Source organism: Jaculus jaculus, chromosome 2, assembly GCF_020740685.1.
Source record: "Jaculus jaculus isolate mJacJac1 chromosome 2, mJacJac1.mat.Y.cur, whole genome shotgun sequence".
NCBI classification, from domain to species: Eukaryota; Metazoa; Chordata; class Mammalia; order Rodentia; family Dipodidae; genus Jaculus; species Jaculus jaculus.
This window is the reverse complement of record NC_059103.1, coordinates 179196332-179214700: the sequence shown is the minus strand read 5'-3', so window position 1 is coordinate 179214700 and position 18369 is coordinate 179196332. Positions and strand designations below refer to the sequence as shown.

The 18369-nt window shown below is 36.3% G+C and overlaps 1 protein-coding gene across 1 annotated transcript in view; it reads right to left on the bottom strand.

Moving 5' to 3' along the window:
* Emc2 (ER membrane protein complex subunit 2) overlaps positions 1-18369 on the bottom strand; it is a 38469-nt gene that overhangs the window by 14623 nt on the left and 5477 nt on the right. The window contains exons 2-7 of the mRNA XM_004661394.2: positions 14501-14614; positions 13473-13537; positions 13028-13113; positions 11157-11214; positions 816-901; positions 613-672 (exon numbers count right to left, since the gene is read on the bottom strand). Of these exons, the coding sequence (XP_004661451.1) occupies positions 613-672; positions 816-901; positions 11157-11214; positions 13028-13113; positions 13473-13537; positions 14501-14614 (469 nt within the window). The remainder of the gene's footprint in view (positions 1-612; positions 673-815; positions 902-11156; positions 11215-13027; positions 13114-13472; positions 13538-14500; positions 14615-18369) is intronic.

The window sequence follows — 18369 nt, the reverse complement described above, 5'->3', positions numbered from 1 at the left end:
TTAGAAAACTTTCACTAAGACTGCACTAATCCTTTCACACTGGGATTTCCTCCTGTCACTACAGCAATAAAAAAGCTAACAAAAACATTAAATATCCAATAAGCAAGTTCCTACAGCATTCAACATTCTTGATTATACTTGGCTTTTAACCCAGGCAACAGAATGTTTCTGCTTTAGAAGAACTGATTCTCTCAGTACGAAGGCTAATAAATGCATACAATTGAGAGAATTTTTAGACAGCAGGGAGTATAATACTCTTTGTATGAAAGAACAATCTGAACTCTAAAAATTCACTATTTTGATTCACCAAAAATAATAGCTTAGCAAGTGCAAGAATTAAGCAAATTTCAAAGAATTTTATGTGTATTTGAAAGAAAAACTTATTTCCTGAACAAAAATAATTTGAAAAAATACACATGACCTAATCAAAGCTATTCACATTATAACCACTAATATTTTAGTTATTATTTTTTATTTAAGTGCTCATTTACTTAGTTTCTCACTTAAAATGACAGATGGCTCACAACTCAGCAAAACTTTGAAAATCACTCTTCTGAACTTATGGTAACAACAGTTCCATTCTTACAATTCTGTGTGTATTGAACAACTTACTCATGTTCATTGATATAAAGTTCTGCAAGCTCATGCCAGGCTTCTTGGTCACCAACAAATCTTGTGGGAAGAAAAAAAAATGTGTGTAGATAGTCTGTAAATAAACAGTGTGGAGGCAAACTGGAAAATCAAATGCAAATTCCATTTTAATTAAAAAAGATTTATCAGAATAACAAAACACAATCCTCTTGTAAAACACTCACTGTTCCAGATACTCATTCAGCTCCCGAATGGCCTCCACATTTTTCCCTTGGGCTTTTCGAATGGCAATCTTACGCTTTCTTGCAGCCTATCGGTTGACATTAATAAAGGATTAGGCACTCATGATTCCCTGGGTTTTTGTAAAAAAGGTAATTTGACTGTGCAAATTATTATCTCAATGCCAATGAAATACCATTGTAGAACTAGTGCTTAGTGAGAGTTTATAAACATGCCCCATGACATCCCACTGGAGAATTCAAACATTCCTCTAACAATCACATACGCTTTACTTTTGATGCATGAAATGTATGCATCATTTCATCCAATGAATAACCATCCGGATTCTGGTAATTACAAGCCAGCAGGGAATCCTAATCTCTACCCAACCTCATGTTCTTTACTCTGTGTCATTCATAAGATCCGTATCTTAAGAGGTGGGGGGATAGTAGAGATTAAAGTAGAAACAAATCTCACCATGGACACCTGAATGTCATTATACAAATGTGCTTCTGACAACTTTTTTCAAACTCTTAAGAGAAAAATCTACCCATGAGCCTTTCAAAGAATGAAATTTGACAGATTTTTCTGCAGTAAACTTATTTATAACTTAGAACTCAAAGTCTTAAAAATGGTATAGAAGTCAGTAATACTAATTTACACATTCAGCAAATACTTATCAGAAGCCTACTGTTTTGCCAGGTGCTATCCTAGACAATGACAATAGAAAGATTAAAAATAACAATTTCTTGTAGAAGTTGTGTCAGGAGACACGCATATTAAGTACAAAATTTAATGCAGTGTGAACAGTAATACAGATATTTGGATTACCAGATCCCCAACCAGACTATGGCACAGTGGGAGAAATGGAAGAGTAAGAAACAAAGAGGCCCCAGATGTGACACCCACTGAAATAAAGACAGGCATTAAGATGCAAACCAGGAAGTTATGTGTGGGACACTGTGCATTAGGAGAAACACATAAGCAAAGACAGAAGAAAAGTGCCAATGTGTAATCCAGACTCTTAAATCCCAGTTGGAGATAAATTGTCAGGGACTGAAGAGCACTGTATAAATTATTGTATTTGAATCATTTCTCTCTCTGTTAAATTAAATGAAGGAAAAACAAACAAACAACAAAAGATAATTAGTATGGCCACATTAAACTTGCTTTCACTGAGTATGACTTCTATTGCTCTCCACAAGAGAAAAAGTGAATGAACCCTCTTAAGACACTGAGATGAGGGCTGGAGAGATGGCTTAACGGTTAAGCGCTTGCCTGTGAAGCCTAAGGACCCCGGTTCGAGGCTCGGTTCCCCAGGTCCCACGTTAGCCAGATGCACAAGGGGGCGCACGTGTCTGGAGTTCGTTTGCAGAGGCTGGAAGCCCTGGCGCGCCCATTCTCTCTCTCTCCCTCTATCTGTCCTTCTCTCTGTCTCTGTCACTCTCAAATAAATAAATAAAAAATAAAAAAAGACACTAATGAGAACTCAGTGGTTTTGTTCTAAAGAAGAAGTGAAAAGGTCAAGAAAGTCTCTCCAACAAACAAGACCAAGAAAGATATTTCTGCTAACAATGCTAATAATATTTTGGTGATAAAAATGTTATTTAAAAAATGCATACGCCTGATTATTCAGCTCAGACTAAAGGCCCAGAATAGGAACTCCAAACAATAAGCACACTAAAATTTTTGAAGATGGGAGGGGTATTTATTATATAAATAAACACAAAGTGTCAAAATAAGTACAAAGCTGGGAATGTCTCAAGAATGCTGATTTTAAGTAAATGTCACAGCTTTGAATATCACTCAAAACCTAAAGCTATTAGGAAGAATTTCAGTTAAAATGGAACCCTTGTCTCAAGTCTTTCTAAAAGTAGTATAAAATAAACATGTAATTGAGCAATTGTTTTATTTTTATTATATTTTTCAGATATTTTTTGTGAGACAGAGTCTTATTATATAGCTTGGGTTAGCTTCAGATCATGGTCCTCCCGCCTCAGACTTCTAAGTGCTGTGATTATAGTCCTACACGACCAAGATTGTACTCAGCAAGGGATTTCTTCAGAGACAGAGTATCTGATTTCATCAATCCAGAATCATTTAAAATACAACGTAGCTTATTCTTTTCATTTCTCATGGCACTATTTCTTCCACCAGCAGCATAGTAGACCAAAAGGAGTCTAGGCTTTGAAGCCAAAAAGACAAATTGAATTCCAGCTGTTAGCTGCTTCAAATCTTGGTACTTCGACCAACCACCAGTTAGAAATGTAATGAATGCATCAAATAGTACCAAGAATGTAGTAGGATTAAAGGAGTGCTATCTACCTTTTTAAACCTTTACCCTGCATGGAACATTTATGTGCTTATAATAAGTCTTACATAACCTCTAACTATAAGATTTTTAAAGGACTGGCAAAGACTTGCTTTATTTATACTTTGTCTGAACTTAACAGAACCGGCATGAACTAAGACCCTACAAATACAATGAAAACAGCTGACAATCTTGGGAGAAAAATCTCACAAGTCAACAAAAAGTCAAAGAATAAATATTAGTAGCAACTAACAGTATTACAGTCATAGTAAACGTTGTCAGAAAAGGTACAGGACCTGACATAGCACGTCTCATGAAGTGTGTTCTGAAAGTACCTCGCTGTGTTTTCACTTGTTTCTTCAGTTAGTTGACTTCAGAACCATTCCTCCACTGCTAAATACACACTAACAGTTTCAGGAGGGCAGCTACCTCTAGGATAGCTTGTAAAGCTCTCATCTAATGTGTTCCGAAGCCTACTTCTAAAGTGACTTTAAAAAAATAATCTACCGTAAATAACGGAAACCAAAGATGTAAAGAGTGTTAATGCATCATAAGATAAAACTGGGATCGGGAATTTCAAATTTCCATTTTCATCCTAGATTCTTCAAGAACACACATCACAGAAGGAAGATCCTGAAATACTACCAGATAAGTAGTTTACTACTATTACTTTTAATTTTGGTCATGAGGCAAAATAGAAATTTAATATAAACCTTGTAACAGCTAATATTAAAAATTTTTCCACTTAAACATTTTTGTGAAGTACAAGAAAAGATTTTAAACACACTGTTCTAGTAAATGTTTAAAGTATGCCTCAAATCTCTATTATATGAGCACTATATTGCTTTATCATATAAAATTCAACCTTTTATAACCTAATATTCTAAAGTTTAAACTAGCTTTTCAGTGTACCTATTTAGCTATGCAAATCCAATATTTCTATTGAAAATATATTTATGACACCTTAAAAACCTACTATCATACAGCCAAGGAATATTGTGAAGTCATAACAACTTTACTACAGAACAGTTCTTCCTAGGTTATTAAACACAAACAGTATCACATTTTGGCATAGGAACAAATCCATATCATCACTGTTGTAAACCAGTATTAAGCAAGGACCTTATTTTTGGCCCTAACAGATGAGCAGGAACAAGATTTACTCCATTGCCTGAAACGGACTAAAATACGTGAAGTAGCTATTTTGAAAGTAATGAGGGACAATGATTCCTGAGAGATGGAAACAAAGGAGGTGAACCTGATGTTTCCTGGCCTGAGAGATTACTTTGAGAGAGATTCAAAGTTCCTAGGCAGTGAGGGGAAACCAGACTGTCCCCGGAAGAATGTCTGCACTCAGGAAAGGAACTGAAGAGGCCAAACATGCTAAAGTTATAAGGCATTACTGGAGAGGAAAGCAAATATACTTGGAGGCAATTAATTATAATTCCATAATCAAATCCTTGATAAAACAGCATAGACAGTTCACAATTGAGGGCAAAATAATATCTTTGTGAAATATGAAGTGAACTAAAAGATCACAATCTTTGTTCTTTCCGAAAGGCGCACGTGCAATATGTAGTAACCGAAGGCCTACCACATGTTAGGCACTATTCCATGTAATGAACACAATTTTCTTCTCAAGAATCGAGAAGCAGTTACAGAATGTAAAGTCTTATCTTGTGCTAGGGAGATAGCTCAGTGAACAAAATTTCTTGCTGTACAAGTGTGATTACTTGAGTTCAAATTACCAGAACCCCAATAAATCTGGACACAGTATCATGTACCTGCACATACTAGTGCTCCTACAGTGAGATGGGAGGCAGAGAGGGGAATGCCCGAGTGCTCACAGGCCAGCAGCCTGGTGAATGTAGCAGCAGACAACAAAGAGAGACTGCCTGGAACAAGGCAGGTGTAAGAGTCCTCTACCATCACACAAACTGTGGCACGTTTGTGCCCTGAAAACACAAACACACACACACACACACACACACACACACACACACACACTATATTCTAACAACATGAAAAATTGATGGGTGTTAGGGTAATTTAAGGACTCAAAGTTCACAGAGCCTAGTCTAATACTTCTTTTAGTTGGTCTAATAACTAAAACTAAAATCTTCATACTTCAGAACCTCTCTTCTAATACATATTAAAGCTAATGTTTGATTCTATAATTGTATTACAAAATGTAGTTTCAGATATCCTCCTATCCCAACCCATTATACTTGTCCTATGTCCTACTTTTAGCTGTCCATGGTTCTTGGTCTAAAGCAGAAAGGTTCCAAGTTACTTATTTCTTCTCCTTCAAATCATATCCCATATTCCTAACAGATTATTTCTAAAAATACTTAATGATTCCCCTAATTAAAACTTAACATGGGGCTAGAGAGATGGTTCAGTTGGCAAAGCCTGATGACCCAGGTTCAATTCCTCAGTACCCACAAAAAGCCAAATGCACAGTGTCTGGAGTTCATTTGCAGTGGAAAGAAGCCTTGGCATGCCCTTTCTCTCTCTGTAAACACAAATATGAAAAAATAGCTGCGTGTGGTGACACACACCTTTAATCCCAGCACTTGGGAGACAAAGATAGGAGAATCACCATGAGTTCAAGGCTACCCTGAGACTACATAGTGAATTCCAGGTCAGCCTGAGCTAGAATGAGACCCTACCTCGAAAAACAAAAACAAACAAAAAAAAAGATTAAAAAATTTAAAAACTGGACTGGAGAGATGGTTTAGAGGTTAATTCACTTGCCTGTGAAGACTAAGGACTCAGGTTCGATTCCCCAGTAACCACGTAAGCCAAATGCACAAGATGGAACATGCCTCTGTAGTTTGCAGTGGCTAGTGTACCTGGCACACCCATGTGCACGTGCTCGGTGTGTGTGTGTATGTATATGTATATGTGTATTATATATATATATACACACACATACATACACACACAAACATATATATATATATTCCTTTCAAATAAATAAATAAAATAAATATTTTTTTAAATTTCACTCTTTATTCTCTAAGAATATTAAAAACTTCCTGCCATTTCTCAACCAGAAAAGACAGGAATTTATTTGGAAAAAAAGTTTAAAAGGAAGCAGTTCTCACAGGGAAATACAAATGGCTTTTGAAGTACACTGAAAGATGTTCACCATTACTCATTATGCAAGCAATAACAAGATAAGTATGAGGTCATCAAGGATTAATAAGCTGATAACACATCATGTATGAATATACAGGGAAATGGGCAATGTTACACTCTACAGAAAAGAAACAGAGAAAGCTAAAAGCCTTTCATGGAGGGAAAATTCTTAACAGTTGTTAAATTTAACATATATGCACCTCTGATCAAGATATTGCACTTCCATGGATTCATCCTACAAATGGCATTTACTGTACCTCTTTCTGAAAGGAAGATGTAAGAAAATCTAATGGCTCAACAAAGGGGACTTAAAAGTATTTTTCATCAAGACAGGAACTATAGAAGCACCCTATGCGCACAGCCTCTCCAAAGGATGATGCAGACAGTGAGCTGGAGTATGATGACCTTTAAGACACTGGACCATGCTACCATTTGCATGTCTTACCATTTTCCCTGTCAAAACACACACACACACACACACCTGTATAAAAGATCTGGAAAAAAAAGATGAGTTTCAGGATCAAAAGACTGACTTTTTTTTTTTTTTACCATGTAACACTTTCTATTATCTGCAGTTTTTAACACAAATATGCATTATGTTTAAGAGAATATTTCAAAACTTTTACTAAAACAGACAAGGAGGAGGTATCCAATCTTATCACCTTTTCAAAAGAAAAATCTGAAAACTTCCATTCTAATCATCACAGTCTCCCTTCCTTAAGGAGGCCCAGTACTTAGATAATGTGAAGACTTAAGGCATTCACTTAGGATTTAATGTATTTCCCCAATTCACTGTTTTTGTTTCATTTAAGCCCCACTCATTCTTAAGGCCTGAGGGTCAGAAATCATACAGAAAGTCACAGAAGAATCAGAATTCAATAAATCTACTTCAAAGCCCACTACTACATATTCATTACATCGCCTGGTTTCCTTAAAAGCAAAGACAAGGGAAGATTGCCCAGAACCAAGCACACTACAGATGCTAAATAAGTGTTCTGGAAGGAATAATGATGGCTTGTGATTAGGAAGGAGAGCCCTTTAAAGCATGAATAAACCACCTCACTTTTGTATTGACCACAGAAGCAGAAGACAAAGGGGTCATGTGATCACTTTCAAAAAATGTTAAAATGCAACTTAATGAAGATGAAGCAGGACTTTCATCTCCAAGTTATGCCTGAAATTGGCTTTGTAAAACAGCAACAATGACATCATCAACAAAGCACTGGTTAATATTAAAGTGAAGTATTCTAGTAGACTTTATTAACTCTAGGTCTCTTATGGGTTTGTTTATCTTCCTCAATGTCGGACACAATAAGGACAGCAGAACAGAACTCTTATCTTTACCGTTAGCTTCTCAAATAGTAAGTAGCTCATGAGAGGTGTGGAAACTTAGATAATGCTTAGAAATTGTAACAAAGCTGAATCCAGTCTACTTGTTGAGCAATGTTTAACCATGATGGGATTTGCTTACTAGAATCTCACCCATATCCTGAAAGAATCATGCACATTTTACTTTTAGCCACTCCTAAGAACCACAAAATTACTAAGATATAGAAAATCCTAGTATTTAATTACATATTACCTTATTTTCTTTCTGTGGGGAGTTGGAGATCAAAAACAAGTATACACATTCAAAGAAAGTCCTTTACCACTAAGCTATAACCCAGGCCTTAAATTACATCTTGAGGAACTGAAATAATTTATTATAAATATCTCCTATTTGGACTAAAACAAAAGTAACAGTTGACTCATAATGCTAAGAAAATTAAAGTATTAGTTACTGATACTAACCTAGTATGCAAAAATATTTGTTACTCAATTCTTTTGATAAACTTGACTTCATTTTTTTAGAATATACAGCTAAGTGGAAAATTAAACTATGACAAAGTCATGTGAAGTAAGTACATGAGAAAATTTTTTGGGAAATAAATACACTACTGCATATAAGGAATTTTTTTCCCCCACAAAAATAGATGATAAGCTGTTAGGATAGTTAAGATTAGGAAATTACTCAAAAAGTGCTACAAGTTAACTTTTTAAAATAATAGAAAAATTGACAAAGCCACTTCTTATTTTTGCTTTCAGTAGGCTTATAGTTCACAAAAAAATTTTCCCAAGCTGAAACCTTTTGAGTAAAATAGCAAATGAACAGCAAATCTGCTAGATGGAGTACTACTAAAAGTAGGATTTTACCAAGCAGGCAACATATCAACTACTGTAATAAAGTATACATGATATCCAAAGGAAGAAACAGAGCTGGAAACCTATGATCAATATCTAGGCTACATGTGCTTTAGAAACTACCAGTTGAATACTAAAAAGTTGCTCTTAGTGTAAGTAATTTTTCAAATAGTTACTGCTGCTTAATTATGCATTTCTGAATCTTAAAGATACATGGTTAATATACACTGTATGACTTTTTTTAAAAAAAAACAAACATGTACTCTTTTAAAGAAATACCTGCCTAAAATTCTTTCCTGAAATGGTAATGTATTAATGTAACTTTTTTTCTTTTTACAAAGTCCTCTGAAAGCCCCAAAATAATACAAGCTATTGCCACAATTCTTGGTTTGCCAGCAGAACTAATGGTAGGATCCTATTGCTGAAAATTCCAAACCCCTTGGTTACAGGACACAGAAATAAAGCTGAAACTGAAGGGAAGTCTTCCTCCCTGCCAGGTGGCTTTCACAGTGCAGAAGATGCTGGGAAGGTTGTTAGGAAAGAAAAAATCATACAGGGTACTACCCTGTGTGCTTCACTATCTACAAATATGACTGGATATGACCTGTTGGTGGAAAATCATGAATATTATGGGGGTAACCAACTACTTTCTGATTGGATTTGTGGTCCTGTAGAATGGAATTCATCCCCTGGTCCTATAAATCAAGTCAAAAGTTCAGGCTGAGGAGATCAAAGGCCCTAGTGAAAAAACTACCACAGTTGTTTAACTAAATAAAACACGTCTGCCTGTCAGACCTCCTTGATATTTATGTTTATGCCCATGGATTCTCTCAGCTCTAGTCAGAGAAGCTTCTTGTTTATTTTATTTTATATTATTTATTTATATGAAAGAGAGAGAGACAGACAGAATAGGCACACCAGCACCTCTAGCCACTGCAAATGAACTCCAGACACATGCACCACCTTGTGCATCCAGCTTTATGTGGGTAATGGAGAATCAAACCTGGGTCCTTTGGCTTTGCAGGCAACTGCCTTAGCCACTGATCCATCTCACCACCCCAAGAGAAGCTTCTTTTTGTAGTAGGTGGATATTACTGCAGAGACTTATAAGTAGTCCACATTCTAAAAGTCACTCTTGAGTGCTCAACCCAAAATGAGACATCTATAATCATACCCTCCAATATTAGGGAACTTTGTAAAAGAAGGTGGAAACAATCTAAGAGCTGAAGGAATGAACTATTATGTAACACTGTCTTCCAGCTATGACACTGCTATTACACTTACAAGCTGTGGTTACCTGAGCCAGTCAATATTTGGTCACGGATGAGGGAGAGGCTAATGGAGGGCCACCCTTCCCTCACGATTTGTAGGCAGTTGTTAAAGGCTCCTAGGGAGACGGGCTGAAGCTCCCAGCCCACTATGAGAAGCTAATGGTAAGAGGGGCTTCATTTTCTTCAGTAGTGTAGTCAGTGGTAAACTGCCCATGCTCTAAAAAATAATCTCTTACCTACATTCATATAAGCAACCCTAATGAAACTCATTAGGTCAAAATAACAAAAGACATGAAAGTAAAAGTGAGACTAGTTGGGAAGAGGAAGGGGTTTAGTAAAAGGGGGACAGGAAAGGATAATGTGGGAGAATACAATCATAATATAGTATATAAAAGTATGAAATGGTTAAATAAAAATAAATTAAGGGCTGCAAAGACAACTGAGCAGATAGAGGCACATGCTTGCAAAGCTTATCAACCTGGGTTTACTTTCCAGAGCCACCCATGTATGCTGGATGGAAAAAATGGCGCGCGCGCGCGCGCGCACACACACACACACACACACACACACACACACACACACACACAATAAAAATAATCATTCTATAAAAGGAAAAGTTAACTGTATTTATTTATTTTGTTTTTTCCAGGTAGGCTCTCACTTTAGTGAATTCCAGGTCAGCCTTAGCTATGTAGCCTCAGTGGCCTCAAACTCATAGTGATCCTTCTACCTCTGCCTCCCAAGTGCTGGGACTAAGGGTACGTGCCACCACGCCCGCCCGGCTCATTATTTTTGCTTTAAATTCTAAAAATAATTTATTTTAGCAGGTACACTTGTACATAGAAGTGACATAAAACATTAAATGACTAATATGCTTTCTAGATCTTCTCTGAAGCTTTTTATTTACTAAAAGTCTGAAGTAAACAATTATGCCAATTTATTAATTAAAATTCATGTTAAAAAAAAACTAGTGTATTCTAAAACAAATATTACTATTTACATATTTTGAAATTCATGTATATAGTATAAAAAAATACAAGGCAAACAAAATACCTGAACTACTTTCCTGTATTAATCAATGAGATGGTATCTGCCATTTTTCATTCATACAACTAAAATACAACTATACAAATAAATAAATTAGGATTTCAAGAGCTCTAAACTATCGTTAAAAATAGAGCCTGGTTGGGCTTTTAAATGTAAACAGTCAACTGTCACCAAATTTCAACTAAGTTATTTTCTAAGTAAGACATCTAAAAGTCAAATCTTACTGATGATTATCAAATGTCTTTGAGATAAATATGTGACCCATCATAAATTATATAAATGAAAAGATAAGACCTGGTTCTCTTGTATATCTTTCAATTATTTCCTTAGTAAATGAATTTCACTTTTTAAATTTAAGTATATATCACATTAAAGACAATGTGTAAACTTACAGTGTTAGTTGGGTCTTCTTGTAAAATCCGATCATATAGTTGTATAGCATCATCATACCTATTTAAAAAGAAAAACATCAAGAAAAATTATTTTTGTTCATTGCCTTAAAATGTAGTAAATACACACAAAAATTAAACTGGCATGGCTTAATCTGCACTTACAACTGCTATTCATGCCTTTCCATCTTCATTTAATGGAAAACCTGACTATACCTTATTAAGAAAACTAAATCACACATAAAGTATTTATAAAAAAAATATTAATTTGGTCTACCTACACAGGTTAGTAGCTAGCAGACTAGGCTGAAGAGCAGGACAAGCAGAAGAATAAGGCTCAGATAGGGCAGAAACACTAGCAGTATCTCAAAAGTACATAAATGCTCGCTCATAGCTCTATGGGAAAAAGAGAAGATAATGGATGATGCAAAAACAGATGGGTAGACATTCATTCCTGTATTTCCAATTATCATAAAACTCTTGGATACCTTATTAAAAATGTCAGACCACAAGCACACACTCAATATTCTTGACAAAGATTGTCCTATATGACATTCTCACTACTCAGTAAGGTGATCATTCTAGCAATACCAATGGACACTTTCTTCAAGAATAAATATATTCAAGTTATTTTCACATCTAGATGTTCCTTAACAATTCATCAAACTCATAGTTCCCACACAGACAAATTGCATCCTCCTCATATGTATGAATGTGACAACTTAGCATTCAAGATTCAGGACAAAAATACACAAGTCATTTTTATCCTGTTCCTTTAATGCTAAAATGAATTCCTCTCACCCATCCTAATTTTTCTATCCTTTCTGCTATGGTTTATGACACTAGTGCATCAATTGTAAAGACTTTTCCTTATTAGACTGACTACATATGCACACAGAAGGATTTCATAGTGGTGGTTGTTTCCTGAAATTCCCAAAGGGGTTTCTCCACACCTTCACTGAAACTCCTTCACAGGGCATATGAATTGCTACACAGTTGCATGCATTTTCAGCTCAGTCCCAGACAACACAAAACCACAGCCTCCTCTCCTGGATTCCCCACACGGTCTTCAGAAGTTCCACTGCACAGGAAGGAATAGGCCAGGTGGGTCACTCCCTACCCGTGCTTCAGTTACAAAAGACCACTCAACCATTTCTGGACTAATGTACTCAGGTTGGCTTTTAAAAACTTAGTTCTTTATTTGACAGAAAGAGTCAGGAGAAAAAAAGAATGGGCATATCAGGGCCTGTAGCCACTGCAAATGAACTCCAGACACATGTGCCACCCAGGTGCGTCTTGGTTACATGGGTTGTGGCAAATTGAACCTGGGTCCTTGGCTTTGCAGGCAAGCACTTTAACCACTAAGCCAGCTCTCCAGTCCCTTGTTTTGTTTTTGTTGCTGTTATTTTTGAGGCAGGGTCTCACTCTAGCCCAGGCTGACACAGAATTCACTATGAAGTCTCAGCTGGCCTCCAACTCACAGTGATCCTCTTACCACCATCTTCATGAGGTACTTTCTTGTTATAAAGCATGCTCTAATTTCACTAAACAGAGGTGGTAAATTGGTTACACTTTATGTCAAATAAACCATATCTCCTAAAAGTAATGGGCAAGATTTGTATTGGGAAGGACTCTACTATTAAGCTAGTAACTGTTTTGCAGCAGAAATTAATGTAACATAACAGGAGAATCTAAACATAGAACCCATGGCTGCCATTTTTTAAATCTATTCTTTGACAATCATATCATATTGTGATCATGTAGGCCTCAGTATTGTCTTAAAACCCTTTCCTACTCCCATTGAACTACTTCTATGTACCACTATGTCTGCCATTTTTTTATGTGAAATCCCATTATTCACAAGAGATGTTTACCTTTCCATGGCTTCAAATCTCATGCCTGTTAACCTCTTGACTCTGTGACTGCCTGGGAACTGTCTCCTTAACTCCTGAAGACAAAACTGAAAAATAACTCATAAAAACGACTTGAAGCACAGTGATCATATTATATATCATAAATGTCCCATAATGACTGGTCTACATAGTTTTTAACTTGTTTCCCAAAACAGTAGTTTCACTTAGTATTTTCAGTGCTTTGTTTTGTTCTGTGGGAGACTGAATCCAGGGTCTTAAACAAGTGAGGCAAACACTACCAATGAGTTACAACTCTGGCCCTGCACTTACTGTTAAGATCAGGTGCACTTACTGTTAAAATGAGTATACAAATATTTACAGACAACATTCAATACAAGCTACACACTAAGCCTTAACAATTTATTATATATAATCCATAAAGAAAAACAAGAGTTTAAATACCTACCAATGCCAGGTCATCCCGACCATAGTCTAGAGCTGCAATCATCACCTGCTCATAGATAATCCAAACTAGACAGAAAAAGGAAAATAGAAACAGATTTTGATATAATTAATCAATTCCACTTTCTGCTATTTTATTTTTTTTCTTTCTGCTATTTTAGACAGCATTACTTATCACTAAAAATTTAGTAATTGTACTATTTCTGGAATTAAGGAAAGAAAGCATAGTTACTTACTTTCAGCAATATAAACTATTTTAATATCCTATAAAGTTTGGGCTGGAGAGAGTAAAAATCACAAATATTTAATATTTTTATTATTTTAAAATAGTTTATTTATTTATCTATGTATGTATGAGAAAAAAGAAGCAAAGAGAGAAAGAATGGGTATGCCAGGACCTCTAGCCACTGCAAATGAACTTTAGCTCCATGCCCCACCTTGTGCATTTGGCTTTACATGGGTATTGGGGAACTGAACCTAGGTCATCAGGCTTTGCAGGCAAGTGCTTTAACTACTGTGTTATTTCTCTAACCCCACTTTTACTATTTTGAAAGATTCTCTATGAAATACTTTCTGCCAGATCACAACGTCCTTATAAAATTTATTTTGGCCAAAAATTGCTTAGCAGTTTTCTAAGCTTTAAAACCAATAATGCAGGCTGGAGAGATGATTAGGGGTTAAGATGCTTGATTGCAAAGCCAAAGGACCCAGGTTCAATTCTCTAGGATCCACGTAGGCCTGAAGCACAAGGGGGTGTATGTGCCTGAAGTTCTTTGCAATGGCTGAATGGCCTGGTGCACTCATTCTCTATCTGCCTTTTTCTCTCAACTAAATAAAAACAAAACCAAAAATGTGTCTTTGATACCTTCACTAAAACCAACGATTACACCATTCATTTCTTCAGATAAAAAGCCACAGATAAAGGTAACGTAACAAGTAGGCAAAATATTAATGAAGACACATTTAAAAGAATGAAGAATCATGAATGAGACATGCTAAGCTTGAATGAGAAAAATTAACTGAAGCACTTACTATCATCCCCAAGTTTAGAAGCATAATCATTAATCAATTCTTCTCCGACTTCCACAATTTGCTCACTATTTCGTGAGTTTTCTTCTCTCCATTTTCTCATTTTGTCTCGCATTTCTGAAAAAAATAAAGTGAATTATTTATATGTATCTATACATTTACAAGACAATATTAAAATACTGATGGGAATGAAATAACTATTTACATAATCAAGTCTAAGAGATATGAAAATTTCTATCTCAACCATCTTTACATGTAATTAATGCCATGGGTCTCTATAGAAATCCTTTATTACTTTAAGTAAAGAGGGGGTGGGGAGGAAGCAACAGAATACTTTCACCATTTGATTTAAGAAAGCAACAAGAGGGGCTGGAGAGATGGCTTAGCAGTCAAGCACTTTTGCCTGTGAAGCCTAAGGACTCTGGTTTGAGGCTCGATTTTCCAGGACCCACGTAAGACAGATGCACCAGGTGGTGCATGCATCTGGAGTTCATTTGCAGTGGCTGGATAGTCTCTCTCTCTCTGACACTTTCTCTCTCTGCTGCTCTCAAATAAATAAATAAAAAATAAACAAACAATTTTAATAAAAAAGCAACCAGAAATTATTTTCAAAAAAAACCCCATAAAATTATAATACACATCTTAAGATAGTCAGCAATTTCCTGAACATCACTCACTGATACGTACCAAATTTCTAGGAATATGTAATTTTCATAAGAGGATACTAGGCTATCAGTGAGGGATATTCAATGTAATAAATGTAAATAAATTTTAAAAAATGCAGTTATGAGAAATAAAAACAATGAGAACAGAGGAAATACTTTATTTAAGATCAGGAATGATATAATACAAAATAATGTTCAATGCACTAACAACAGAAGACAAAACAACTTTGCATATTACAGTATACCAGGAAATTCTGTTAAGTTTTAAAGAACATCATTATAGTTTGAATGTATCTCCCAAAATTCATGTGTCAGAAATCTAACTTCCAACATAACCAGATTGAGATGTGGAATCTTTAAGGTTATTCTATTACATCCTAATGAACGGATCAATGTCGTTACCACAGGGGTGGGTTCTTTACTACAGTAGGGCTAGTTAAAGGACAGTGACTTATTGCAGAATGGGTTCCAATAGAAGGATGAATTCAGCCCCTCCCCCATACACCTCTGCGTTTCCATCCTGCATGGCACAGCAAGAACACCTCTGCTAGAACCATAAGCCAAATAACTTTCTGTTGATTAAAAATGCTCAGTCTGGGCTGGAAGGATGGCTTAGCAGTTAAGGCATTTGCCTGCAAAGCCAAAGGACTCAGGTTCAATTCCCCAGGACCTACGTTAGCCAGATGCAAAAGGGAACACATGTGTCTGGAGTTCATTTGCAGTGGCTGCAGGTCCTGGTGTGCCCATTAACACACACTCTCCCTCCCTCTTTCTCTGTCAAATGAATAAATAATTAAACAAAATGTTCAGTTTTATGGCACTGACAACAAGGACTAAATAAAGAACTGACAATAACAGTTTAAAAAAACTTAAGTATCTAGCTTTTTATAGTTTCAGTAGACTAAATGCTTCTTCTCAAATTCATTTGTGACACGCCTCCTGAGACTCAGAAGATTTTGACTGCCCCATCTGCTCTCTGCCATGAGGGAGGGAGCTTTCTACCCCTCACCATACACTGGGTCTGGAAGCATTTGGCTGTAGATTTTCTAGCCTTCCAGAACTGAATGGAAAGAATATTTGCAATTAAGAAACCCAGCATGCCGGGCGTGGTGGTGCACGCCTTTAATCCCAGCACTCGGGAGGCAGAGGTAGGAGGATTGCCATGAGTTCAAGGCCACCCTGAGACTACAGAGTGAATTCCAGGTCAGCCTGGACCAGAGTGAGACCCTACCTCGAAAAACCAAAAAAAAAAAAAGAAACCCAGCTTATGGTGCTCTTTACAGTAATCTTAACTAAAGACATAGTTGGGTACTGTTAACCATCCTACTCTCCATATACATACTTTCTTATTTTTGTATTTTTAATCTGTCTGAATCTTACCTATGATCTATCCATATTTAAAGCAATCACTTTCTTCTTCTATACAATTACTTTCTTCTTCTGTAGACAGATGTGGAATAGGTTCATCTAAACAACCAAATAATTTGAAAAGCTACTTTGTTGAACAGATGAGTTAAGTGAACATTACCCTGGGCTTTGAAGAAATAAGTACAAGGACTTTCACTACTTTCCTACGTACTGTTTGAGTTTCTATAGTTCAAAGTCTCCAAAATGAAAACTTCATAAGATGAAAATAGAATTTAATTGAATTTAATTCACAAAATAGCCCATGTTTGAACAGTTAACTTCTTCTAAGACCTAGAAATGAGCTCACTTCTCATTTTGCATAGGAAGTCATCCTGACCTAGGTTTAGAGGTTGAAAAGCTCAATAGGCAAATTAGTTATTCCACACAGAAGGATCTCATGTTGGATCAAAATAAAATCTCATGTGATTAGGAAATGAGTGGGAATTAAGAAGACAAAGTTTCTTAGAAGTCTTTTATTTTCTGCTAATGAATATAAGATTAGTTTCTAAAAGGACAGAAGGGTAAAAAAAAAAAAGAGCAAAAGGAAAGGAACATGCAGTTTAAGTAAATAAAAAATAAGCTTAAATGGATCATGGAAATTGATAGAAGATAAATGATCAGTGGAAAGAAAATGAACTTGACGGATTTGGCTTGACAAATATCTAAACTCTATCTTTTGCAACTTACTGAATCTATGCTTAAATGGCTTTACCTTGGATGGAAATAAAACCTACAGCTCAGTAATGTATAATGAGAGTTAGATAACATTCTAAGGAGAATATGCGTATTATTCTGCATGACATGAGTATGACCATTTTAGGTAATGATCACCATAAATGCTTGAGTAACCCACATATGTTTCATTGCTTTCAAAAAAAGTTATATTTGTGTGTATAGATATATGTATTGTCATGTATGTGCCACAGTATGCAAATGGAGGTCAGGAACTGGCTATGCTCCACCTTCTTTGAGAAAGGTCTCTTGTCACCACTTCAAATGAGAATGGCCTCCACTGGCCCTCAGTAGTTTTACATGAATGCTGGAAATTAAACCCCAGCCAGCAGGCTTTATAAGCAAGTACCTTTAACCACTGAGCCATCTTTGCTCCAAACTTCTGAAGAATAAATGTATGTAACAGATGGAAGAAATCAGGCCTGCTCCAAGAGAGGGAATTCCTGCCTGATACAGAAAACCTAATAAAGCCCACGGACTTAAGTCATAAGCCCTACTGGGGAAACTACTACTGTTGTCTGGCTAAATGTATTTACTTTGCCCACTAAATTATCCTGTAAATACTTATGTTTACACACATATATTAATGCTTGTTGCAGTCAGGTTCGCAATGCTGACAGAAAACCAAGAGCAGGTGTGGGGGGGGGGGGTTATTTTGGCTTACAGACTCAAGGGCAAGCTCCATGATGACAGGAGAAAACAATGATATGAGCAGAGGGTTGACATCTCCTCCTGGTCAACATCAGATGGACAATGGCAACAGGGCAACAGGTGAGAGGGCCAAACACCAGTAGCAGGCAGGAGGAAGCGGGTTATAACACCCACAAGCCGCCCCCAACAATACATTACCTCCACAAGGTGTTAATTCCCAAATCACCATCAGCTGGAAACCTAGAATTCAAAATACCTAAGCTGATGGGGGAACACCTGAATAAAACCACCATAATGCTAGTCTCACTTTTTGTGAGAGAAGCTTCTTTTCAGGTGGTAGTGACCACTGAAATGACCAAAAGCTTACCAAAGTGCTGAGAAAAAGTGACAATGGAGTGTTCAACACTGATACATCTC